This window comes from Chiloscyllium plagiosum, chromosome 7 (assembly GCF_004010195.1).
Source record: "Chiloscyllium plagiosum isolate BGI_BamShark_2017 chromosome 7, ASM401019v2, whole genome shotgun sequence".
NCBI classification, from domain to species: domain Eukaryota; kingdom Metazoa; phylum Chordata; class Chondrichthyes; order Orectolobiformes; family Hemiscylliidae; genus Chiloscyllium; species Chiloscyllium plagiosum.
In genome coordinates this window covers 52009247-52037231 of record NC_057716.1, presented here as the reverse complement: position 1 = coordinate 52037231, position 27985 = coordinate 52009247, and the positions used below count along the sequence as shown (strand labels likewise).

The 27985-nt window shown below is 39.4% G+C and overlaps 2 protein-coding genes across 2 annotated transcripts in view; both read left to right on the top strand.

Moving 5' to 3' along the window:
- The window catches only part of LOC122551592 (rho guanine nucleotide exchange factor 25-like), a 61399-nt gene extending 57503 nt beyond the window's left edge, over positions 1-3896 (top strand). The window contains exon 12 of the mRNA XM_043693723.1: positions 3147-3896. Within this exon, the coding sequence (XP_043549658.1) occupies positions 3147-3298 (152 nt within the window). The 3' untranslated portion in view covers positions 3299-3896. The remainder of the gene's footprint in view (positions 1-3146) is intronic.
- A 2350-nt stretch (positions 3897-6246) lies between these two features.
- On the top strand, positions 6247-27412 carry umps (uridine monophosphate synthetase). The gene is made up of 7 exons (XM_043694494.1): positions 6247-6465; positions 11342-11611; positions 11972-12125; positions 13472-14176; positions 21789-21964; positions 23779-23893; positions 27097-27412. Exons 1-7 carry the CDS (start codon positions 6247-6249, stop codon positions 27273-27275), a joined length of 1818 nt encoding a protein of 605 aa, XP_043550429.1. The 3' UTR covers positions 27276-27412.
- The last annotated feature ends 573 nt before the right edge of the window (positions 27413-27985 follow it).

The following is a 27985-nucleotide window of genomic DNA, read 5'->3' as shown; positions in this document are numbered from 1 at the left end:
GAGGTTTACAAAATTATGAGGGGCATGGATAGGATAAATAGGCAAAGTCTTTTCCCTGGGGTCGGAGAGTCCAGAACTAGAGGGCATAGGTTTAGGGTGAGAGGGGAAAGATACAAAAGAGACCTCAGGGGCAACTTTTTCCAGCAGAGGGTGGTACGTGTATGGAATGAGCTGCCAGAGGATGTTGTGGAGGCTGGTACAACTGCAACATTTAAGAGGCATTTGGATGTGTATATGAATAGGAAGGGTTTGGAGGGATATGGGCCGGGTGCTAGCAGGTGGAACTAGATTGGGTTGGGATATCTGGTTGGCATGGACGGGTTGGACCTAAGGGTCTGTTTCCATGCTGTACATCTCTATGACTCTATAACTACACGTTATATTTATGCAGTCCCTTTTCCATGGGTCCTTTGGGGACACAAGAGGTAATCACATGACAGCAGGAAGAGGAGCCATGATATTTGATACTGTTGTTATAAGATAAATAAGAATGGAACTGGTTGGTTGCAGTGCCCCACTCCTCAGTTCAATTACAGTGTAGACGTGTTGGAACAGAATGGTGTTGTCAGCTGTGTCAAAGGCAGTTTGAGAAGGACAGTAAGGGATATTTACTTTTCATTATACACAAGATGTCTTTTGTGACTTTGTTAAGAGCTATTTTGGTACTGTGGCAATGGTGGAAATCTGCTTTGTGAACGTCAAGCATTGTATTCTGGGAAAGATGGATGTGAATATTGGAGATGACAACGCCGAGACTCTGGAAAGGATATAGAGGTGGTAGTTTGTAAAGACAACGAAATCCAGAGCTGATTCTCTGAGGCCAGGGATGATGGTGACAGATTCAAAGAGAGAGAATCTCATCTGAAAAGAGAGAAAAAAAAATCCGTTAACATGAAGAGCATTAATGATGCCTTTATCACTTAGAATCATACAGTCATAGAGCTGTACAGCATGGAAACAGACACTTCAGTCCAACTCGTCCATGCTGATTAGATAAGCTAAATTAATCTAGTCCCATTTGCCAGCACTTGGCCCATATACAGTGCATCTAAACCCTTTCTATTCATGTACCCATCCAGATGCCTTTTAAATTTTGTAATTGTACTCTCCTTCACCACTGCCTCTAGCAGTTTATTCCATACATTCACCACCTTCTGTGTGAAATAGGTGTCCCTCAGGTCCCTTTTATATCTTTCCTCTCTCACCTTAAACCTATGCCCTCTAGTTCTGGACTCCCCCACCCTAGGGAAAAGACTTTGGCTATTCACCCTATCCAATACCCTTCATGATTTTATAAACCTCTATAAAGTCACTCCTCAGCCTTGACGCTCCAGGGAAAACAGTCCCAGCCTATTCAGCTTCTCCTACAGCTCAAATCTTCCAACTCTGGCAATATTCTTATAAATCTATCCTGAATCCTTTCAAATTTCATAACATCCTTCCTATAGCAGGCAGACCAAAATTAAACAGTATTCCAACAGTGGCCTAACCAATGTCCTGTACAGCCGCAACATGACCTCCCAACTCCTATACTCAATGCACTAACCAATAAAAGCAAGCATACCCAATGCCACCTTCATTATCCTGTCTACCTGCGACTCCACTTTCAAGGAACTATAAACCTGCACTCCAAGGTCTTTTTGTTCAGAAACATTCCCCAGGACCTTACCATTAAGTGTAAAAGTCCTTGGATGCTGCCTGACCTGCTATGCTTTTTTCGTACCACACTCTCGATAGTGTATTAGTCCTGCTCTGATTTGCCATTCCAAAATGCAGCACCTCACATTTATTTAAATTAATCTGTTACTCCTCAGCCCACTGACCCATCTGATCAAGTTCCCATTGAACTCTGATGTAACCTCCTTTGCTACTCACTGCATCTCTAATTTTGGTGTCATCTGCAAACTTACTAACCAGGTATCCTATGTTCACATCCAAATCTTTTATATAAGTGACGAAAAGCAATGGACCCAGTACCGATCCTTGTGGCACACCACTGGTCACAGGCCTCCAGTCTGAAAAGCAGCCCTCCACCACCACCTTCTGTCTTCTACCTTTGAGCCAGTTGTGTAACCAAATGGCTAGTTTCCCCTGTATTCCGTATGATCTAACCTTGCTAACCAATGTACCATGCAGAAACTTGTTGAATGCCTTATTGAAGTCCAGATAGATTGCATCCTTTTTTTGTGTGTCTGGGCAGATCTCCATAGAAGAAACGTTGTAAGGTCTGAAATCCACAAACATATATCCCCTCTCCATAACTTCCCTTTTAATATAACCTGGTCAAGATTGAGTTTAAGTTTTATGCAATATATGATGTCTTATGAAATAGCTCACCACCACCTTCTCAACAGCCACTAGGGATGAGCAATGACTGCTGGCCAGTTAGGAATGACTAAAAAAAAAGTGCTTATCATAGGAGTGATTGTAAGCTATAAGACCATAAGACATAGGAGCAGAAGTAAGGCCATTCGGCCCATGGAGTCCACTCCGACATTCAATCATGGCTGATGGGCATTTCAACTCCACTTACCCGCATTCGCCCCGTAGCCCTTAATTCCTTGTGACATCAAGAATTTATCAATTTCTGCCTTGAAGACATTTAGCGTCCCAGCCTCCACTGCACTCTGGCAATGAATTCCACAGGCCCACCACTCTCTGGCTGAAGAAATGTCTCCGCATTTCTGTTCTGAATTTACCTCCTCTAATTCTAAGGCTGTGTCCAAAGGTCCTAGTCTCCTAGTGATCTATATGGTCAGATTAAGTATAACTATAAGTAACAGTGGAACCCTGTAATACAATTGACAAAAGAAGTATTTTGAGTTTCACTATATGTTACAAATCATAGACCAAGAATATTTTGTAATCTTCCTTACAAAGAGAGCAATAATATAAATAATTGCTGGCTTTATTAGAATAGCCATCGTTCGGAATTAGGAGCAGGATTAGTTTGTTTAGACCCAAGAGATTGTTCTGCTATTCAAAAGGCCATCTTTCTACTGCTATAATTTGTATAATCAGAATTGTGGGTATCAAGAGTCAATTGACCTTTTTTTATTCTCTCTAACATCACTGCCAACCAACTTTTTGTTGTATTCTTTGATTATTGCAGTCCTTCCACTATTATGCATTCATTTTCATTTCAGCCCTACAATCACCAATTGATTACCAGAAAAAGCAACTTGGTCCTCAATTTTTCAGAAGCAGGACAGAAGCAAGAAAACTGTCCCAACCCACCCTTGGGCCAGATACTGCCAATGAGACTCCAAGCTTCAATAACAACATGGAGCCAAAATGAGCAAAACAAGATACCTACAGATGCCAAGGAAGTCATTCAACTTAATACTGAAAGCATGTCACATATCAATAGTTAAAACATGGTAAACATTGTCCCCATACTAGTATCATTTATTAAGCTAAACACAACGAGCCATCAGAAAGTGATATTCTTATTAAGACTATGAAGTACCTGAATTAAATTATGAAACATTTTTAACAATTCAATCATCAATGATTCAGGATTTTTTTTGGCTGGGCTATTGAATTTATAAAGATAAACCAATTGAATATGTGATAAAAATCACTAATTAAGATGGCATGGACCTGGGGGCTGGACTTTCCTGAATGCTACTTTCAGTTAGTTGCAGATTGTTCCAATTGATTGGATGCTCCCCACTTGCCTGGATGGCTGCAGCTACAAAAACACTTACGAAGCTTAACACAATTCAGGACAAAGCAGCCCACTTGATTGGCACCACACTTACAAATATTCAATTCCCTCTACCACACTGCTCGGTAGCAGCAGCTTGTACCATCAACAAATGAACTGCAGAAATTCATTAGACAGCACCTTCCAAACTCACGATCACTACCATCAATAAGTACAAGGGCAGCAGTTACACAGGAACACTGGTACTTGCAAGTTCCCCTCCAAGGCTTCATCATTCATACTTGGAAATATATCACCATTCTTTCAGTGTCACTGGGTCAAATCCTGGAATTCCTTCCCAATTTGCACTGTGGGTCTACCTACACCAAATAGTTACAGCAGTTTAAGAAGATTGCTCACCATCACCTTCTCAAGGGCAGCTAGGTATGTGAAACAAATGCTGGTCCAGCCAACAACACATGAGTGAATAAAAAAACTGTCTTGTAATTCCTCCCTTACTGTACACAGCAATACTCAGACTTTAACAAAAATATAATTGATCTTCTATAGCATTGTACTCAGAGATTCAAGGCCAAAGCAATAATCAGATTCGCAGCATTAGAGAGCAGAACTGTAATTGTTCCCAGTCAAATAAGTGAGGGATAGAATGGGGTGAGGTGAGAAGAATGGGAAAAAGTAAGAACGACCACCAGAACAGAAACGTAGAAGTACCTACACCAAAAGGACTTTGGCAGATCAGGAATTTAGTTCACCACCATCTTCTCAAGGGCAACTAGAGATGGGTAATAATTCCTGGCCCAGCCAAAGATGTCTATATCCCATGAATGAATAAAAGAAGTACGATGGGTACTTGGGGGTGGGAGGTGAAATTAAGGGGAAAAATTAGTTGTTATTCACTTATGCACTCACTCTAAAATGGCTATGTTCATTTACAAAACTGAGGTTGTTACGCAATGATCAAGATCTGCTCTGTTAGTAGTCCTTTTAAAAGTAGACACCAAAGTAGAATCACTGTTAAAAGTTCACAGTGCTGCATTCTCATCCTGCATTCTGATATATTCTCGTAAAATTACATTTGAGTGACTAGCAATAGCTGGACTTGTATTATCAATACCTTTGCTGAAGTCCCACAAGGTTACTGCACATCTGATTCAACTTAACTCGTACTCAGCTGGCTTCATTGTGAATGAAGTGATAAGGTTTTGCTTGATCTACACATGTAACTAAAGTGCCATCCAGTGGTCTGACTGAGTAATCTCAAGCAACAAAGTAAACATGATTATGATTGTAACTGCCTGTCACAACATCATTTTCATTACTCCATACTGTGCGAAAGTGAGGACTGCAAATGCTGGAGATAAGAGTCGAGAGTATGGTGCTGGAAAAGCACTGCAGGTCAGGCAGCATCCGAGGAGCAGGAGAATCAGGATGAAGGGCTTTTGCCCGACACGTCAATTCTCCTGCTCCTCAGATGCTGCCTGATATGCTGTGCTTCTTACTCCTTACTGTGTTGAATATGTCCCATTTTTGGTGGTGGTGGAAACTCCAATGTGTTTTGTGTGAAGAGGGCAAAATGTGATCACAATTTATTGGAAATTACAGAAGTTCCAACATTCCAGATAGCTATCTTGTGATCATTCTTTGTGACAACAAATGAGACTGTTTTGAACTTGATCTAGTGATAATAACATTGATGATTGGGTTGCTATCAGAGCTCTTGCATTTACCATAATAAATACTTCTGAAAACCTTTTGGGTAATACTTTGGACTTTAACTATTATTTTACAATTTTAATATATGAAGTATTGGATGCTATGGTTGTCATTAAGATATTTCAATGTGTCAAAATATCTTCCAGCATTCCATAATTAAACTGCTGTTGTTAATAAATCAACATATAAACAAATTTGTACACAGCTTTGCTATACATAGTATGAATATAATATATGTAAAATGCATGCAGATAAATAGACAAATTATCTAATTGTCAATTTATATTAAATAGTTATAGTTCATCATCTGAAACTATGTATGGATTAATTGAAAAAGGAACAAAAGATTTGAACAGTGTGTTATTTCAGTCTTTCTTAAATTTGTGTGATTTTGGGCATACATTCGGTACAGTTATATTATCCTTAGTTTTATTATATGAAAATTCTTCGGGCACAAAACATTATTATTATTGACAGACATTTTGCTTAAATCAATTAAAAAAGTTATTACTTTCATCAGGTATATTTGGCTTGTTCTTATTTGGCTAAGTCCATGTTGTGTTGATGTTTTTGGAGGGTTTAAACAGTGAGCCCTTCCGTGTTCTTCCACCACTCCTTACCAAGTGTTTTGCATAAAAGACCTACCACCCAGGTTTAGTATCTCTAACTTCCGATTCCAACCCTATCTCACCATGCGCCATTTGCAAAACAGCTTCTGCTCATTGAATATCCTGGAATTTATTAGCATTCTTTTTATCTGTGCCACTTTAAAAAGCTGGCCGATCACCCGGAAAAGCACTATGAGTGCAGAGCTGCCCTACACAGTTCCTGACATTTGCCCTCGACATGGCAGGTAAGGACGCATGCCCCACCTTGCAGGCAGAGTCCTGGAGGACCTGCTGCACAGGATGATCCAAACATGGGACTTTCTGTTCCTCCAGGATCAGCAGTGGAAGCTCCTCAGGCTCCAGACAATGCCAATCTGGCCCAAGTCTGCCACCCGGGTCAGTGCTGTCTCAGCCATCTGGAGGAATGCACAGAAATGTATGAAGAAAATCCATGACATTATCCACTCTTCTGAGGTAGGTGCCATTATCATCTATCTAATCCCTCACATTCACCTTTCTCTGCTATTCTACCCACCTCCCACCAAGGCTTACGCTCTACCACTCTCACTCTTGCCTGTAACATCTTCCCTTACTTGCTCTCACCTACCACAAACCCCCAACATCACTAATGCTACATGCCTTCTGCACTACCTATTCATTTGGTTGGGACTTCTCCACAACTGCATCAACTGTGCCATTCATTTTCATTTCCCATTGTACCTGCCTCTCTCTCTCATTCCAGTACGGAAAGAACGCACAATAGAGCAGAAAGTCAGCTCCTCCCTCCTTAGAGGAAGGGGATCTTGACTCTGACTGCCCCAAGCAGGCCTTAGACTGGTATCAGAAGCTGCCCTTCACTTACTGTACTAGGATTCCCTGAGAAAAGGCCCTTAGCTTCTCCCATTGGTATCTGCACCAATTGGCATAGTAAGTCTGCAGGAACAGAGGCGTGGTATCTCTGACTAAGGAGAAAAACAATGGCAAAAAAGCAAGACCAGGCAAGGCTGTAAGCATCCAGACAAGCATTAAGAGAGTGAACAAAGAGCCCAGAAATGCACTCTGATCCAATTGATGAGTTGGGTATGTGCTCCTCAGCACCAAATATCCTTGTTGCAGCATTACAATGATAGTTATTGTCGTGCCACAAGGTGCAGCAAGTTGTTGTTGCAGCCCAAGATGCTGCATTCGAGTGCAGACACATCCTGTAGGTAGATCGAAGATGTGCCACGTGGGTTCTCAAAGGGTGCCACAATGTCTATGGATGTGGAATGTGTATAGTAGGTGCACGTGGAGCATGCCCTGAGATAATGTTGCCAGATGGTGGAGAAGGCAAATGGTATGCTGGCCTTGATAGTGACAGGATTCAAGTACAGGAGCAAGGATATTTTGTTGCAGTTGTACAGTGCCTTGGTAAGAGACACCAGGAGAACAGTGTGCAGTTTTGGTCTTCTTATCTGATGATGGGTGCTCTTGCTGTAGAGGGATTACGTTGAAGATTTACCAGACTGAATCCTGGGATAGCAGGACTGGCATTATGACAAGAGATTGGATTAATTACGGCAATACTCACTGGGGTTCAAAAGAATGAACAAGACCAGACAGGGTAAATGCAGGAAAGATGTTCCTGATGACTGGGGGGGTCCAGAAGCCACTTAGAACTAAGATGAGGAGAAGTTTCTTCACCCAGACAGTGATGAGCCTGTGGAAGTGTCTCCCACAGAAAGTAGTTGAAGCCAAATATTGAATGTTTTCAAGGATGCATTAGATATTATTCTTAGGGTAAAAGAAAAAGCAGGGTTCTGAGTTAGGTGATTATATTGAATAGCAGAGAAGGTTTGAAAGTTTGACTGGCTTACTCCTACTTGTATTCCTACATTTCTATGTATTTAGGTGTATATCTATATTGCAGTTACTGATAACCATCTACCCCCAAGTCTCTGACTTTACAAATGCAGGTGGTCTGGACCTTTCAATATGGTCATCCTTCTACATAATTTTGGTGAATGGAAACACATTCTTGTTTTGTTCTTGTCAAATTTGGTTGCACCTATATTGTTTTGCTGGCAACTGTTTTGTTGTGCCTACAGAAACATCTCTTTTGTGGTATCTTGAATAACATCAACAGATTTCTTTTCAGTTTTATGTTTTGTCAGGAGTGTAGGAAGCCCAGAATTCTATAGATCCCTCTTGACCAGTTAAGAGAAAGTGAGGACTGCAGATGCTGGAGATTAGAGTCAAGAGTGTGGTGCTGGAAAAGCACAGCATGTCAGGCAGCATCCTAGGAGCAGGAGAATCAACGTTTCCGGCATAAACCCTTCATCAGGAATGACCAGTTGGTCAACAACGATTGTTTCTGGATCAGTTGCTCCTTTGACCTAGTGGTCATTCATGCATATTGAACACCAAACATGTATGCAGGTTCAAATTTAAGAGTTGTTGATTGCAGAAAACATAACCAGTTTGAACTCTGTACACTGTAATCTCAACAGTTGCCCCTTGCTGCTCCTCTGTAGGCTACAAATTTTGATTCCTCAGGAATGGTATCTGATCTGATAGGCCAATGACACTGGCACTTCTATCAAACTTAAAGTTAGCAGAATGTCTGTTGCTAGATACAAGTTCTTTGAATCCCAAATTGGTTACCCCTATGAATAATTAGGGTACCTTATTCAAAGGTGAAGCTTGAGCCACATTAACAATGTTGTATGAGGAAGAAGTTGACCTTTATTCTGTTCTGAATCTGTGCCTTACTTCTGCATACATCCTGGAAATGATCAACAGTCTTACAGATGTAGCATTGTTTTGTTATGGCAGGTATTATCTCTGCCTGTGAAGCTTTACTATTCCACAGTGCTGATACTGATGCTTAATATTTGATATTTATCTACAAAGCATAATTGCACATTAATTTGTTCAGCTTCAGATTTGGTGTTTAAATTCTACACCATACAGTATTTAAGAGCTGCCTTCTCCAAGAAGTCATAGAAACATAGAAAATAGGAGCAGGAGTGTGCCATTCAGCCCTTTGACCCTGCACTGCCAATGAATATGATCATGGTTGATCATCCCTTTTTCCACTTTTCCCCTATATTCTTTGATCTCTTTAGCCCAAAGAACTATATCCAACTCGTTCTTAAAAGCATTTCATCAATCGCTTTTGGTGGCAGATAATTATCCAGGCTTGCAACTCTCTGGGTGAAGAAATTTCTATCATTTCAATCCTAAATGATGTACCCCATATCCTTAGACTGTGATGCCTAGATTCCCAGTCATCAGGAGCATCCATCTTATGTTTATCCTGTTTAGTCAAATCTTGTGTTCTGTTTGATCCATCTCTGATCTTGAATCTGTTAGGAAATTTCATTCTCCTTCCATTTGGTCTCAATTTCTTTAGTAATTCTTATACTGTGAAGCATTTTTATATCTGTAGTACTTCAATGCTGTGTGTACTCTGTTTCTCTTTAAGATTGTATTCTTGCATTAATCAATGCTGCTTTAAACTCTGTGGGCAAAATCTTATAGGGAAATAAAACAAATAATAAGGATGTTGGCAGGGTTGGAGGATTTGAGCAATAGGGGGAGGCTGAATAGGCTGGGGCTGTTTGCTCTGGGCCATTGGAGGCTGAGGGGTGACCTTATAGAGATTTATAAAATCATGAGGGGCATGGATAGGATAAATAGACTAAAGTCTTTTCCCTGGGGTGAGGGAGTGCAGACCTAGACAGCACAGGTTTAAGGTGAGGGGGGGAAAAGATATAAAAAAAACCTAAAGGGCAACTTTTTCAGAGGGTATGGAATAAGCTGCCAGAGGAAGTGGTGGAGACTCGTACAATTGCAACATTTAAGAGACATTTAGATGGGTACACAAATAGGAAGGGTTTGGAGGGATATGGGCCGGGAGCTGACAGGTGGGACTAGATTGGGTTGGGATATCTGGTTGGCATGGACGAGTTGGACCCGAAGGGTTATGTTTCCATGCTGTCCATCTCTATGACTATAATGTTCAGGAATGTGTAAGTTTGGTGCATTAGTCTGGGGTAAATGTAGAGTAATAGGGTAGGGGAATGGATTTGGGTGGATTGCTGTTCAGAGGGTTGGTATGGACTTATTGGGTCGAAGGGCCTGTTTCCACACTGTAGGGAATTCTGTAGCCGGGGCTGTCCAGTTAGGTTACTGAAATGTGTGGACACTCTCAGACCTATCTATCAAATCTAAAAGTGGGCTGGAGGGGAGGGGGACAATGGGGGCTGCTTTCATCAGAAGGAGACCATGGAAACATATTCTTCCTTTTAGTGTAATATGTTTTTCTTGTATTCTTTTAAATATTATTTTAAATATTTCAAGTTGCTGTTCAATAGCAGTGATTGCCAGTTTGGTTGTCCATTTTATTTTCTCAAGTTCTATTCACATTACCACAAAAATCAGTTTTTATCCTCTTTATTCATGTGGTTTTTGTCATACTTATATCCTCATTTATCTTTATTTTACAAACTGCTACGTAATGGTCACCACTGCTTAGACGATCCCCAACTTTTACATCTCTTTCTGTCCTAATTCATTTCCCATTATGTGGTTCCTTGGTGGGTGTTTTCACATATTAGGTTATAAATAATATATGGCATACGTATTGCATATAGTGAAACTTGAACATTAATTTCAAAAGTAATACTGCAAGTAGGGTGAATGTCAATTGTGTTGTTTTCGTATTTGAGTTCTAATCTAATTTGGCATTTCACTGATCAATGTACTGTACAGAAGCAGGTAAAGTCACCATGATCCTAAGGCTGCTCTCCCATGAGACAATTGATGGTGTTTTTTTAAAAAAAAACTGAAATAACTCCAGCTGCTGTAAGTTAGAAACAAAAACAGAAATTGCTGGAAAAGCTCAGTAGTTCTGGCAACATCAGTGGAGAGAAATCGGAGTTAACATTTTGGGTCCAGTGACCCTTCCTCAGAAAGTTAACTCTGATTTCTCTTCACAAAAGCTGCCAGAACTGCTGAGCTTTTCTAGCAAGTTCTGTCTTTGGTGGTGGTGGTTTAAGCTGAGAGTCAGCACAATTCAGGTGAGGGGTGATGTTCAGAAGGGGTATTCTTGTATGATCACCTCAGTGCTGTGGAATTGAACCCACACTGTCGGCGTCACTCTGCATTGCAAACCACATTCAACCGAGTTGAACAACACTCTTGTAAAATTAAAAGATATGACAGAGCAGCTATATGGACTGACGCACAGAAACAACGAGTAAAGCAATTACGGATAAACAGACAGTGCATTGAAGACTTGCAGTGGGAAGTTGGCTATACTTGGACGCACAGGCGCACTTGAACGCCGGCTGCTGTGGGCACGCAGGCGCACTGGCAATCTAGCCGATCTTGGCGCACATGCGCACCGGCGGTCAGGCCGTTCCTGGAGCGCAGGCGTACTGGTGGCCTGTCCGATATTGACGCGCAGGCGCATTGGCTGGCTGATCTTGGCGCAGAGAGCATGGAGTCGTTGGTGGCGAAGCTGTTTGAAGTTCAGGCGGTGAAATTTGGGAGCTTCGTGTTAAAAAGTGGCATATTGTCGCCTATTTATTTCGATTTGCGGGTGATTGTGTCCCATCCAACTCTGCTTAATCAGGTATCAGTTCCACACTGTTGGTTTAGCTTAGGCCCTAAGCCTAAACTCTAGCTCAGAGCCATCTGTCTTGCTTCAGTGGCGGTTGTGCAAGTGGCTGCTCCTTTGTCAGCAGGGACACGGTGGCATTACTTGCATTTGCCAACTTTCAGTTAAGGTATCGCGGATACTGGAGATCTAAATTAAACTGGTTCGGTAGTATCTATGGAGTGAGAAACAGAACCCACTGAGGCTTCAGCCACGTGCTATTAATTAATAAATACTTCGTCCTGTATCCTACTTTGGGGTCCTCCAAAATGTTTACTTTTGCTTCCAAATGTCTGTTAATTTAGAGATTACAGTGGACCTTTTTTTTTCTGTTAGGTTTCTGATCTCCTTTGGAAAACTGCACAGAATGCTGGAATTAAATGCAATTCTATTTGTGGAGTTCCGTACACTGCCTTACCTCTTGCAACTATTATCTGTTCTGTCAATAATATCTCCATGCTCATTCGTCGAAAGGAGGCAAAGAATTACGGTAAGCACACATTACAGTGCACCCTTTACCCCGAACCATGCTGGAGACTAATTTCAATACTGTACTGAATTTTTCAGTGATCCATGTGGTAATTGACACTTGAAACGTTTAGAACTTCAGGGTGGTCAGATGACCTGGAACTTTGGTATTTAATTTGTTTTGAAATTTAATCCTGAAGGAAAATATTTTTCATATTAGTAACAGTTCAACGCAAAACAAGGTTTTTAAGTTATCTTGAATGTGTTGCTTATTCTGTTCCAAAACATGACAAAGTATTAAATTATAATATTGACAATATGCTTTAGTTTAGATTAGAGCTGGTTATACCTTAAAGAGAGGCAGCAATGTACTTTTGTATAGCCTGAATGATAATGAATTATTTGTATATTAAAACAACCCAAAACACAATTGTGAAAATTTTTCATGTTCTCTGACTAAATATTCAATGATTCCTTTTCAAATTATTTCAGAGTTTTCAGCTGAATTCCATATGTTGACAACTCATTCCATATTCATTGAATATTTTAAAGATTGAAGTGTACAATTCCATACAAGTGTGTGGAATGGAAAAGGTCAAAAGTTTATTTTAAATGTAATTTGCAACAAAGGGCAGGTGAATAAAGTTCAAAATAATAAAAAGCTAATTTAAGATAAGATCAAGACATCATTCTTCACATGAAGATTGACTACTGTATGCAATTGACTTGGCATTCTGCAGATCATCTGTGGAATGAATTGAAGAGCACTGTTTCAACAGATCACAAGATAAGAACAGATTAGGGCAGCCACTAGTCATTCAACCAGAACAGCTCTAAAGTCTTGAGCATCTAACTGCTCCTCAGCACATTCTTCATGGTTGCTTGGAATGGACTACAAATTTGCAGATAATATAGAAGTTATTAGAAAGTGATGAGTAACTGCTCGTAATCCTATGTTGCACAGCAATGAGGATCAGAGTGCTGCAACTGACAATGTACCTGATGATGGACGCATTAGTTCTGATGAGGCCTTTAGTCCCAAAGGACAAATGGCAAAAGTGTAATGAAATCAAGTAATTACCAGTAGGTGATTTGGAGTGGAGGGGCTGCTTATAATAAAAATTGAGAGAATGTACAGTGGTGTGGCCATGCATTTCTCATTGCCTTGTGTGTGAGGTGAATGTGTTTTAGTTGAAAATAGGTTCCTTGAATACACCTACCTGTGTAAAACTAGACTCTTTAAAAAGTATCTAAAATACTTAATTTTTACAGGAGTATGTAAGGGGTGCTTTTTCACTTTGAAATCCATTAACCTTTTAAAGCAAAATATTGCATTGTTTATTATAATTATTAATTCTCTAATTAAAGGTACAAATCGTTTGGTGGAAGGTGCTATCAACCCAGGAGAAATCTGTCTTATTATCGAGGATGTTGTCACAAGTGGTTCCAGTGTCTTGGAGACTGCAGAAGTTCTTCGTCAGGAAGGATTAAAGGTCACAGATGCAGTGGTATTATTGGACCGAGAGCAGGGAGGAAGAACCAGATTAGAAGAGGAAGAAATACGTTTGCATTCTGTTTGTTCTCTATCCAAATTATTAGAAATTTTACATAGCCAAGGAAAAATTGACAATGAAACAGTAGAATGTGTCAAGACATTCATAAGAAAAAACACATTGCCAGCGGTGAGTAAAAGGGTGGATGGTTCAACGAAACAGTTTAATACTCAGCCTGATGGAACACATGCAATAAAACTCTGCCAAGAAATTAGTTATGGTGCTCGTGCTCAGCTTCCTGGGATTCATTCAATCACAGCAAAGCTTTTTAAGATCATGGAAAAGAAGCAAACCAACTTGTGTCTCGCTGCTGATGTCACAAACTCAAAAGAGTTGCTGCAACTGGCTTGTTCACTGGGTAGTGAGATCTGCGTATTGAAAACACATGTTGACATCTTGAATGATTTTGATCTAGATGTGTTCAAAGAGCTGAGAACGATTGCTGATAAGCATGAATTTTTGATTTTTGAAGATCGAAAGTTTGCAGATATTGGGAACACTGTTAAACACCAGTATGAAGGTATCTTGGCATATTTTAAAATGTTGGAAAGCCTATGATGGCTGTATTGAATAACTAAAGAATACCTGAAAGTAAGACTAATCAACTGAGTATATTACAGCTTATCCTCAATGATAGGTTGCATTTCTTTGCTTAATCACTTGTGAAGGCCTTGATAAATGTCCAATATTCTTTTTGAATTCTGACAAAAATAAGTAATTGTTACAACTTCTGAGCTGTACCTGAGTGTGTTCTCTGTGGTCACCATTCTGTGAGCAAAGGCAAGCCTTTGTTTTCAGCAAATTGCAGTGTAACCTTGTAAGAATCTACCAATTCTCGCTGATGCTTGACCCTTGCACGTTAGTTTTTTAATATTTGTCTTTGCCAGTGTTTTGCTTTAACAACTCCCTTATTATTTTTTGGCAAAACTAGCAGAAAATTGTGAACTCTGCTTCATTGCAATGGCAGAAACTACAGTTAGCTCCTTCCTCCGAAATGGAGGGGAACATACTCTGCCTTGCAAACCCCAGCTGTTGAGTTCATAATTTTGAGGTTTCATTCAAATGTGCAGTGGTATCTAGTTACTGAGAGAAAGTGAGGACTGTGTCTGTTGCTCTCGGTGTGGTCTCCTCTATATTGGGGACACAGGACGCCAACTCGCAAAACGTTTCAGGGAACATCTCTAGGACACATGCACCAAACAACCCTAAAGTCCTGTGGCTGACCACTTCAACTCCCCCTCCCACTTCACCAAGTCATGGGCCTCCTCCACTGCCAAATCCAAGCCACCCGCCCAACAACTGGAGGAAGAACACCTCATCTTCCCCCTTGGGATCCTTCAACCACACAGTATCAACGTCAACTTCACCAGTTTCTTTATCTCTCTCTTTCCCCCCCACCCCACCCCACCCCAGATTCAACCCTCCAATTCGGCACTGCTTTCTTGAACTGTCCTACCTGTCCATCATCTTTCTCACCTATTCACTCCACCCTCCCTCTGATCTATCACTATCACCTGCATCTACTGCCGCCTTCCAAGCTACCTTCACCCCTCCACCCCACCCCACCCACACACTGCTATTTGTCTTTTAACCCTCACCCACCACCCTATTCCTGATGAAGGGCTTATGCCCAAAGACACTCCTACTCCTCGGATGCTGCCTGACACGTTGTGCTTTTCCAGTGCCACACTTTTTGACACTGGTATCTAATTAGCATAAGTTGGGTATAACTTTCAGGTTCTAAATACTTATGAAACAAACAGTATGCAAAGTAGGATTAAAACTCCAAAGTGAAGAGAGTGTATCTCAATGTAGCATTCTCCAGTTGGTTCGAGCATTAAAACAAATATGCAAGCTTCCAATTAGTATATTGTATTTATCAAAAGATGACAGTATAAATTTATACTCGGGTAGATTGACTCCAAGTATATATATCAGATATTGGCATACGTCCTACAATTTCTTTGTACATATTTACTATGCGACCTCACCTCATTTCTAAAGGACACTGCATCTTGAAGCTAGCAATTATCTCTGTTAGCTTTTGTACTTTTTGTGATAGTTACTTCCAACAGTTATAGAACTATATTGACAAAAATCTAAGCTCTTCTTGAACTATCCTTACCTGCTAACTGTTGATTTGTGAACAGATTATATCTTGTGGCTGCGAAGTCATTGCCTTAAAGCAAGCATGAAGCTGAGGATGGAGAGAATTTTGTATGGGAATGGAAGTACATATTGGGAAACTTGGTTTACACCTCAGTTTCTGAAGCATGGCCAGATCTTGGGAGGTAGTGGTGTAAGGATTAGAGTGATGCTGGAAAAGCACAGCCGGTCAGGCAGCATCCGAGGAGCAGGAAAATCGATGTTTCGGGCAAAAGCCCTTCATCAGAACTGAAACGTCGATTTTCCTGCTCCTTGGATGTTGCCTGACTGGCTGTGCTTTTCCAGCACCATTCTAATCTAGACTCTGATTTCCAGCATCTGCAGTCCTCACTTTTGCCTAGGTAGCGGTGTAAGTCATGTTGGGTGGGGTGAAATTGTTACACTGTTGGGAAATTAGAATAATCTGGTGAAATCTTGTTACAGAACATAGAATAATACAGCACAGGAACAGGGCCTTCAGCCCACTATATCTGTGATGAATGTGGTATAACCATCTACCTGTACATGGCCCATATCACTCTGTTCCCTGCCTGTTCGTTTGACTGTCTAAACACCTGTTAAACATTGCTATTGGATCTGCCACCTTCCCTGGCAGCATATTTCAGGCATCTACTACTCTGTATGTAAAAACATTACCTCACACATCTCATTGTAACTTTCCCCATATCACCTTAAACCTATGCCCCTACTCTTTGACTTTTCCACCCTGGATTCCAATTATCCATGCTATCAGGTCACCTTTGACCTCCAACGCTATAGAGAAAACAGTCCAGGTTTGTCCAATCTCTCCTTATAGCTACTTCACTCCAAATAGGTGGCTTTCCGATAAACCACCTTTGTACTGTCTCTGAAATCTTCACATTCTTTCTATTGTGTGGTGACCGGAACCACGTAAATGCTCCAATAACCTAATGAAAATTTTATATAGCGCCAACAGACTTGTCAACTTCTATATTCATTGCCCTGACTGATGAAAGCGAATATGCCGAATGCATTCCATAGCACTTGTGTTGCCACTTTCAAGGAGTTGTGGACATGCCCCCCAAGTTCCCGTTGTATATCCATGCTTCTAAGGGTCCTTCCATTTACTGCGTGCTTTCTTCTTGCATTTAGTCGCCAAAGTGCATCGCCTCACACTTGTATGTCTGATTCAAAGTCCATCTGGTGTTAGGTGTTTCTGAGCCTCTCATCCTAGCTTGAATTTATGAAAAGCTTATCTTGAGATATCTTAATTCATAATCAAATACCCATAATTCCCTGAAATAAGTCATGCTCAGGATTAAACTAGGAAGAAATCTGTTCTCTCCTTTTTGCATTTGCATTTCATACTTTAAACGGGAGTAGACTTCTGCTTCTCAAAAATGTCCTGAATTTCAGTTCAGTCAAGGCTAATCTACATGTCCATTCTATTTACTTGCCTTTTATCTGTGTCACTTGGTAACCTTATCTAACAATGTGTCATTTTCAGCCTTGAAAATTTCAGTTGATACAGCATGCATGCAGAAATTTCAGATTTCTACTATGGTATATGAAAGCATGCTTTATAGTTCACTCCTAAATATTTTCTAATTGTGCCCCCACCAGAGGAAGCAATTTCTTTGTCTACTCAGTCAAATCCTGTTATCACTTAGGGCAAATCCTCAACTTTGCTAGTAGTAAATACCAGCCATGTCAATGAACTTGTCATCACAGTTTAAATCTTTATGACCTGGTATAGTTCTAGTGAGTCTGCACAGGATCCTTTCCAAAGTTCCTGAGGTCTGATGCTTAAAGTGAGGTAATCCAAATAGAGTCTAAGGCTACGTACAGCTGAAGTATTTATTTCCTCCCTTTTTGAATTCTACTCATCTTAAAATACGATTAATGTTCTATTCGCCTTTCTGTTTACTTTTTTTACTTGTACAATAGCTGTTAGTGATGTGTCTATGGACAATTAAATCCTTGTGATCTTCTGCAGCTCGTAGCCTGTCAATGCTGAAACCTGAAAGGGTTCATAAAAAATTTGCAAGGATGTTACCTGGGTTGGAGGGTTAGAACTATAGGGAGAGGCTGAATAAACAGGCTATTTTCCTTGGAGCATCAGAGACTGAGGGGAGACCTTATAGAAGTTTATAAAATCATGAGGGGCACCGCTGGGGTAAAAAGATAAGGTCTTTTCCCTAGGGTAGGGGAGTCCAAAACTAGAGGATATAGGTTTAAAGTGAGAGGAGAAATATTTAAAGGGGCTACTTTTTCACAGAGTGGGTGCATGTATGGAATGAGATACCAGAGGAAGTGGTGGAGACGGTTACGATTACAACATTTAAAAGTGTGGGTATATGAACAGGAAGGGTTTAGAAGGCTATGGGCCAAATGCTGGCAAATGTGTCTACATTTATTTAGGATATCTGGCCAGCATGGACGAGGTGGACCAAAGAGTCTGTATAATCTATCAGTATCGGATTAAAAATGATTTCCCTCATTAACCATTGGTGTGCCTAGCTGTTTAATCAATCTGTGCCTTTTTTAACTTCTTGATCCAATTTACACAACATACTATTCCATCTAAATTATGGAACTGATGGGGGGGGGCGCATGTGGCCCAGCGTTCCTGTGCCAGCTTTTTAAAAGAATTGCCTAATTTAGTCAATTAATTTCAACTTCAGCCTGCAAAATTTGATTTCACTTGTTTGTTATTCCATTCCAGATTACAACAACCCTCTATATAAATAAGTTTCTTATCATTTGTTCTTTGGCTCTTGTCAGTTGTTTTAAATGTAAAACCTCTGATTATTGAGGCTTTAGAGTAAATAATTTATCCTTCCTGGCTTTATTTAAAAACTCTCAATTTTGAATACCTCTATTAGGATTTCCACTTACATTTCTCTGAATTAAGGAGAGCAATCTCAGATTTTCTAGTCCTTCCACTTCGCCAGTGATTTTCGTTCTTTGTAAACTTATCTTGTACCTTTTCCAAGACCTTGTCACCTTTCCTAAATTTTGTCTAATTTGCAGATTTGGATTTACTGTCCTGTTCTTTTATCAGGAGAAAGTGAGGACTGCAGATGCTGGAGATCAGAGCTGAAAAGTGTGTTGCTGGAAAAGCGCAGCAGGTCAGCCAGCATCCAAGGAGCAGGAAAATCGGCGTTTCGGGCATAAGCCCTTCTTCATGAATCAGTCTTCTTTTATCAGTCATTTGATTTTCTGGGGAAAAGCTGAAATCCAATGAGTTGCCACTTGTCACATCCCATAAGTGTTTTCTTTATCACCTCTGCCTGTCCTTTTCACTCAATCAGTTTCACAAGCTGTGTTGAATTCCTTGCATTTTTATTTTTGCTAATCTCTGGAAGATTCCTGAATTACTGTGGAAATCCATATGGTAACATCTGCAGATGCTGAATTCAGCCTCTCTCCCCACGCCCCACCTTTAAAAAGCCCAAATTGACTAGTCATGTGGACTGTCACTGATCAGCTCTTATTCAAGTGCTCAGTTGTCCTTTATTGAATTGTGCTGGAAATGTGTTGCTGGAAAAGCGCAGCAGGTCAGGCAGCATCCAGGGAACAGGAGAATCGACTTTTCGGGCATAAGCCCTTCTTCAGGAATGAGGAAAGTTTGTCCAGCAGGCTAAGATAAAAGGTAGGGAGGAGGGACTTAGGGGAGGGGCGTCGGGAATGTGATAGGTGGAAAGAGGTCAAGGTGAGGGTGATAGGTCAGACTGGGGTGGGGGCGGAGAGGTCGGGAAGAAGATTGCAGGTTAGGAAGGCGGTGCTGAATTTGATGGATTTGACTGAGACAGGCTGGGGGGAGGGGAAATGAGGAAACTGGTGAAACCCGAGTTCATCCCTTGTGGTTGGAGGGTTCCTAACCGGAAGATGAGGCGTTCTTCCTCCAACCATCGTTTCACTGTGGTCTGACGATGGAGGAGTCCAAAGACCTGCATATCCTTGGCGGAGTGGGAGGGGGAATTGAAATGTTGAGCCACAGGGTGGTTGGGTTGGTACAGGAGTGGTACAGATAAGATGAATAGCAGTTCTCTTTTATATAGGGTGAGTTTTCAAGACTACAGGGGATATTTTTAAAGGTGAGAGGAGGAAGAATTTTAAAAAAAGACATGAGGATTATTTTTTAGAAACAAAGAAAGAGGTTTGTGTGTGGAATGAATTTCCAGAGAAAGTGGTGGATATGGGTATTGTTACAAAGTTTAAAAGACAATTAGATAAGTACATGAATAAGAAATGTTTGGAGGGATATGAGTCAAGCGCAGGTTTAGTTTGCGATTATGGTCAACATGGACTGGTTGGACCATTGGGTCTGTTTCTATGCTGTATGACTCAATTCAAGAACTAAATCAATGTGGCTCGAGGTAAGGAGCAATTACATCACTCAGTATAGTCTATAGGCTCCCAGCAAGTGGGAAGAATGCAGAAGAACAAATCTGCAGGGAAATTAGAAGAATGTCCGTAATATAGAGAAATAACAATGGGGAACTTTAATTACCGAAATATAAACCAGGATACTTGAATTGTAAAGGGCAGAGGGGGGCAAGCATTCCTTAATTTCATGCAGAAGAATTTCCTACACCAATACACGTCCAGTCCAACAAAGAACATACGCTTGGACTCATCATAATAATAGAAGCAGGAGTAGGCCTTTCGGCCCATTGCGGAAGATGGATTGTTCCACATATCCTACGAAGAGGCAGGCATAGCTGGGGCCCATGCGGGTGCCCATGGCTACTCCTTTCGTTTGGAGGAAGTGGGAGGATTGGAAAGAGAAGTTGTTCAGGGTGAGGACCAGTTCAGTCAGTCGAAGGAGGGTGTCAGTGGAAGGGTACTGGTCGGTACGGCGGGAAAGAAAGAAGCGGAGGGCTTTGAGTCCTTCGTGATGGGGGATGTGTATTCCAACAAGTTCCCATAATGAATAATTTACAAAATTGCTTTACTATCTGACTTTATGAATGCTGTGTCCTTTCCTCAATAATTGAATAACATTTACAATATTCTAATCCAAAGTCTCAATTCCTGAATTTAGAGAGCTTTTGAAGATTATGACTGACTCTTCTGTGATATCCCGAGGTTTTTTTTTAATACTCTAATATATAAATCATAAGGTTATGACAATTTATCTACTTTAGGTCCCATTATTTAGTCCATAAACATTTTGCTTGTATGTAGTGTATTTTCTTTTTGACTTGCTTTTACATTTTCATGGAACCTTGTTTTTTTTTTCACTCTTCCACTACTATGAAACCATTCTAACAAATAATTTGTTAACTTATTTCTTAGATGTTTGCCTCTAAATGGCTTGGAATTATTCAGCTGTAGCCCTGCCTGTAATATCTGAAAAGTATAGTTGAGACAGGGATTATATTAATTCTTCATGTTTTTGCTGGTATCGGAAAGTATGACATATTTTAGTGGTGTATTCTTCAGTTTTAAGCCTTAAAGTTATTAGTCGCAACATAAATCAACTGTCTTCTCCTGGACATTATTTGACAAGGACAATGTTGAACAAATGTTTGGTAAGTTTATTACATTTAATTTTTAATTTCTTCACTCCTTTCCAACTTTTGTACCTATTCATAAAAATACTAATGTTTGGTTTCAGTGGTACTTTACAGAATTGGTTTTGAATGTGCTGTAGGAAATGTAAGATATTGCAGGTTATAGTCTTCGTCACTGACAAAATAAATGTTTGAATAAGATGGAAATGTGTGTGTGAGAGCTGACTTGTGTACAATGTCTCTTTGCATCATATACTGAAGTGGCTTAATATTAGGCCTGATTTAAGGAACTCCTAGTACTGTCAACACATTGTGAAAACCAAGAAAGAAGGATATACACAGGCATTCAAATGGCATAGATTGATATGTTTACGTTTCACTGGGTCATTACTGTGTAAGACTTTGGAGTCCTTACTGATGTATAGCAGTGGGAGTCTGCGATGTAAAAATGCTTTATTTGATTAATTCTGTCTTGTTCTCTAGGTGGAGTATACAAAATTGCTTCATGGTCTGACTTTGTGAATGCTCATGTGGTTCCTGGCCCTGGAGTAGTGAAAGGATTGAAGGAAGTTGGATTGTCTCTGAACCGAGGCTGCCTGCTGATTGCTGAAATGAGCTCCGAAGGTTCCTTAGCTACTGGGGACTACACCAAAGCAGCTGTAATTAAATTATTCTAACCTATTGCCGAATGATATAGTAATGTGAAAAAGATATCTGAAAATTGTAAGAGGTGGAATTGGCGGATCTTTATCAGAAGATTTTAATATATTTCTGCAACAAATCTAGGCTTTTGTTAAATTGAGATTATGGGAACAAATAGTTTCATTTCTCTTTCATGATTTAGCTTCTTAATTGAAATGTATGTTATAGAATCCATGCACTGATTACAGAGGGAGACCATTGGCCTGTCATGTTTGTGCCTACTCTCAACTCTGTTTATGCCATTCCCCCTCTGTAACCCTGAAATTTTATTTTTCAGAAAATTATTCTTTTTTTAAAAATTCATTCATGGCATTTGGGCATTGTTGGCTGGCGAACACTCATTGCCCATGCCTCATTGCCTGAGGTGGTAGTGAACTGCCTTCTTAAACCACTGCAGTAGAAGGGAAAACCTTGTAGGATAAGTATGAAAGCCTTATATGGGTAAATAACAAAAACCAATAATTTAGTAAATTTGATGTACATTGTAGAATCACAGGAATCAATTGCAAAATTACTGTAAGAATCTAGTGGCCATGCCAAGCATTATAATCAGTTTATTTTTCAGTATTTTAACCAAGTAATTTATTTATGCTAATCTACTAACTTCACTGCCATATTCAACATTGTGAAGTTACTAATTTTGGATTAATTATTTGAGAGTTTTAAACATGGAAATCTTTGTGTTACATTCAGGTGCCATTTAGTCTGATGTGTCTGTCAGCTGATAAAGGCTACTGAGGCAAATCTCAAATTTCAGCTCTAGTTCTGAAACCCCATTCGTTTTACAACCTCAAGTACATGTCCAGGTGAACTGAGAATTTCTGCCTCTCCCACCTTTTCAGATATTGACTTCGAACCCTCTACTAATATCTGAGTGAAGAAATTACTCCTCTACTATCCAGTAATCCTTTCGCCATTTATTTGAAATTGTACCCCCAATTATTGTTTCTGAAATTTCTTGATTCAGAGTTTTTACTTATGTACAGAGAGATGTGGATGCACATATTGAATATGCCTATGGTCAAGATAGATGGATCTCTGGTCGGGGAAATGGAGTTGAAGATAAAGATCAACAGTGATCATATTTATTGAATGATGGAACAGCTCCAGAGTGTATATAGTCTACTCCTTTTTGTAACATTTTTATTAGACAGATTGGTTGCAATTACTGTGCCATCTTGCCAAATCACATTTCATCATCATAAAATTGAGCTTCCTGAATGTGAAACATTTTGACTTGTTATTAAAAGAATTGAGATAGAACTGCTTTAAACCTTCATGAATAATGATCACTACCTCTGAAACTATTTTTCAATGATACCCTTCCATCTGCCCAAATCATTCCCAAACAGAGTCCAGAACAGCCTCTTCTTTCACTGGACTTGCAAATATTGTTTTTAAAAAGCATTGTAAATGTATCTTAAGACTTTGGTACCTTTGATAACCTTTTGCACTAAATTTATCCACGTTAATATGACTGATGTTGAAATCACCTCAGTTACTGCCCACTATTGTTTCTGCACTTGCAAGCAATATGTCTACTTATTTACACTTCTATCTCCATGTTTGCTGAGTTTACAGTATACTCTCTTAGAAGTATAATACCGCCTTTTTCAATCGTCAGTTCAACCTACTTAGTTTTATTTGATACCTCTTTGAGCAAATCACTGGTCCTTATTGCTATGATATTTTTAAAATTATGGATAGCCTGAGAATGTGTTACTACAAGTTTATGCTAATATTAATTTCTAACCTGTTTTTGTTTATGTAGGTAGAATTGGCTGAAAAACATTCTGATTTTGTCATTGGGTTTATATCTGGTTCAAATATCAGCAATAGATTAGAGTTTATACATATGACCCCAGGAGTCGGGATGCAGATTGGAGGTAAGGGTGCTACTTCACATGACATTTACTATTAATACTGCATTTTATATTGCAGTGGTAGAAGGCAAAGAGTTCCTGCTGGTCACTGGATCTTTTTTGAGCGTAGTGGGAGTAGATTATGGGAAGTTTCAACCAGTAACAAACTCTTACTTACTTACAATTGCTTAATTGGGAAGAGCTTTTTTCTTAAACAAGTCAACATTGATTTTTTTCTACACTTAGCAGAAATGCACTACAAAGACATAATAGATTTTTAAAACGCATTTGTTGGTGTCATCCAGTGTTAAAGAACGAATATATAATCTCATCCTGCATATCACTTCCTGTGTGGATTAAGATTTTTGCTTAATTCAGCTCCTGAGAGAGTACAGTTGAGCTCTGAACTTCTTCTGTTGATTAGTGTCTGAAGTTGACCTCTCTGGGTTCATCTCAATGTTAGTGAAATAGTGGTCAATGTGAAACCATCAAGAGATTACATAATAATTATAATCATTAACACTGGCCAAACTGGCAGTTGTCTTATTGAGAGTTAAATGTTACACAGCATTCTACATTAATGGATTGTTCATTCCAACTACTAAGTGGCTGGCCAATAGTAGCCCTAAATACTTATTGACAAGTGATCAATAACTAATAATATGATCTCTGGCACTTCAACCTGTTTGCTTTTTCATATTCCTCTTTTATGTCATAATTTAAAGGTTTAATTGCTTGCTTGTACATAATTGAATGTTTGAAAGTGCATTTATTGCATCTGACCAGTCCCTTCATAATTCTAAATCTCTTTGAATTATCAAAAAACCCTCAGTTATTTAATTTTCTTTGTATTTGGATATCCTCGTATTAGAAACTATTCTGGTGAATCTGTTTCTTCATCCCAATTATTCTCAGGTTATAGGCATCATTAGTATTTTATAGCCTTTACAAGAAGTTCTTGACAGGTGGTGGTGGGTTGTATTGCCAACCATTGTATGTCCATGTTGAAATAGTGTGTGACCTGGAGCTGTTGGTGTTTCCATGCATCTATATCTCTTGTCCTTTTAAGAACTGATGATCCCAAGTTTGAATGATTTTGCAAAAGATGCCTTGGCATCATACTTTAGTGTATCCAAGTAGGGTGGTAGGTGCATAGGAACATCACCACCTGCAAACCATACACCAACTATAATTGATCCTTCAATGTCGCTCAATTAAAATCCTGGAATTCCTGTCCTAACAGCACTGCATATATGTACACCACATGGACTGTAAAAGTTCGAGAAAGTGTTCAGTTGAAGGCTAGGTTGGGTCAAAGAAGTAGAATTCAATGTGCATTTTAAATGAGAAAGTAGAAGGGTTCAGAGGGAGATTGCAGTGGTTAGGTTTTGGGCACCTGGAGGAACAGCTGCCAGTAGTGATCATCTAGAAGTGCACTTCTTGATGTCAAAGTATGACAAAATATATAGCCTATATAAGGAAATAAATAATCATTATTTCTCAGATGTTTGGTGTTTTCAAACCAACCAGCTCTGTCATTTTCAGAACTAACCCAGGGTTCTAAGCAGCACAACAAAGAATAACTTAACTAGTAGTATCCTCATTAATGTGTACAAATGAGAAAATGCAACTTCAAATGGAACTGGTAATTTATCAGTCTGGGGTCACACAGAAGTATTTAATTTATAACGCAACAATCCTTCACATGCTCTTCAAGGAATCACTCGTGTGATATAAACTATGGCGTTTATATGTATAATACTTAATGTTTTTTGAATTTGGGTTTCTATATTTTTAGTTGGTAACTACTTAGATTTATCTGTATCTGAAGTTAATAATTGTATGTATTTCTGTAGCTGGTGATTTATTTTAATAGTTTTGAGGGCTAGCTTTAGAATTAATACAATTTTGTTCATAACTGGATTTTTTTTTTTGTTTTGCAACCTGGTTTTGGTAAATAATGGGGCTTCAAGGTTTGTTAGTGTGTTCTGGAACTTGTCCTTTTTAAGCTTAAGGGAAGCATCCATACATAAGAAAGACTTCTGGTTTCACTTTTGACATTGAGCAGAGCAATCCTGTCATTGTAGAAAAGTGCTACTGGGAAGGAAAGGAACATATAGTGAACTAGGTAACCTTAGAGTGAGGAGTTAGTCCTGGACCTGAAGTATTCGGTTAAAACCCTGAAGAGATTACATAAAGTCAAGTACATTTTAATCAGGTGAATGCTAGGTCCAGGAAGAAGCTATCTGTGGTTCTCATCTAAACATCGAAATCCAAATGACTTAAACCTACCAAGGTAATGGATACAGGGACACAAGTGTTTGTATTATATGTAGTGTTTTGGGTACTATACAAAATATTTTTGTTTAGGTTTATAATGGAATGTTTTTATATGAATGGATTTATACTCATTATTAATTTAAGTCTTTTTTGAATTATAAACAGATTTAAGTTGGATTATTCTATTTTGCCTTCACTTTTCTAATAGACTTCTGCTTTATTATTAAAAGCAAAGTCTGCAGTAGTGTGCGCTTACCTTTCAGGAATAGGCCACTTAAAACCAAAACAAATAAAAACATGATCATACTATGAGGACAGGTTCTTGTCTGGGATAAGACGTGATCAGTAATAACATTAGCTGGGATCATAACACTTAAACGAGCTGTTAAATAGCTCTACAGCAGTGGCATTTTTCAGTACATGTTCCAGCACTAATCTAAATCAAAATAAATACAGAGGAACCTTGATTATCCAAGTGCCAATTACCCCACACAAAGGCAGCAGCGGTCTTGTTGGTGTCCACTCCAGCCGCCCCGGAGAGTGGGTGGAGGTGGACGGGGTTGGAGGGGACAGGGGCTTGCGCGCTATCTGCTTCTGCAGTCTCCTGAACGGGGAGCAGTCTTTAACTCCGAGCCCCAGAGGGAAGGTATTTATTCGATTAACCGAATAATCGATTGTCCGAACGAAATAGTGCCCGCCCACCTCGTTCGGATAATCGAGGTTCCCCTGTACCTTCATAGCTTGGCCAGTAAGTTGGAACAAAGTTGTACCATTTTTTAAAAAATACTATACAGTGCAAAAGCAAATTCCTAAATGTCTGATTTGACTCTGCCTTAGGAATAATGATGATTTTAAGTTGATATTTACAAACTATATTATAGAGGCAGACATTTGGAACATATGCTGGGTATAGAATCAATTTCTAACTGCGTCACATTTCCCCTTAGTGGATAATCTGGGCCAACAGTACCTGAGTCCTGAAGAAGTGATTCACAAGTATGCCTCTGACATCATCATTGTGGGCAGAGGGATCTTGTCAGCGAAGGATCGTGTGGAAGCTGCAAAAATGTACAGAAAGGCAGGATGGGCAGCTTACATGAGCAGGTTGTCACCTGTTAACAACTGAAAGTTTGAAAAAGGGAAACAGATGACGAATTTCATGCAATCTGAAGTCAGTTTGTAATTTTCCTTGATTTTAGTTTGTAATATGATACAGTTATTGAATGTGCTTTTTAAATAAAGCCAATTTAATCTATTTTAAAAGGTGATTTTTTTTTAATAATTGCATATTGAAAAGTGAGGTTATTTGTTGCAACCAAGCTGATAAGTTAGCAAACATATATGTTGCATCATTCTATGATTACATGGGATGAAGCCAATTGACCATTCCATTTCTTCAGCAGAGATATTTAATCCCTGATATTACCCCAAACCCATGCAAATCTTTTGCCTTCAAGTATTTATCCAATCCCTTTTGAATGGAAATGCTTGACCTGAAAGGATTCCAGAAGCCCATTCAGAACAACTTGGTGTGAAGCAAAATATTCATATCACTCCTTGATCTGAAGGGTCACTGGATGCAAGATATTAACTCTGTATCTCTCTTCAAAAATGCTGCCAGACCAGTTGAGTTTCTTTTTGTTTCAGATCATCAGTATCCCAAAGTTGTTTAATTTTACATCCAATGCAACACTAAAATAAAATTTTAAAATACAGCAGTTGCTGAGTATTACATCTCAAATTACTGATATAATTGTAACCCTGTTTCAATCAAGCAAAATTTTAATATTTTTAATTAACCTGCTCCAATGTACTGTATTATGAAATCCCTGAGCC

Coding starts and splice junctions, on each gene's coding strand:
- umps (XM_043694494.1), top strand. CDS start 6,247: ATGCCCCACCTTGCAGGCAGAGTCCTGGAGGACCTGCTGCACAGGATG. Junction 14,177..21,788: donor TGTTAAACACCAGTATGAAG/GTATCTTGGCAT, acceptor CTTGTTCTCTAG/GTGGAGTATACAAAATTGCT. Junction 23,894..27,096: donor AGTCGGGATGCAGATTGGAG/GTAAGGGTGCTA, acceptor ATTTCCCCTTAG/TGGATAATCTGGGCCAACAG.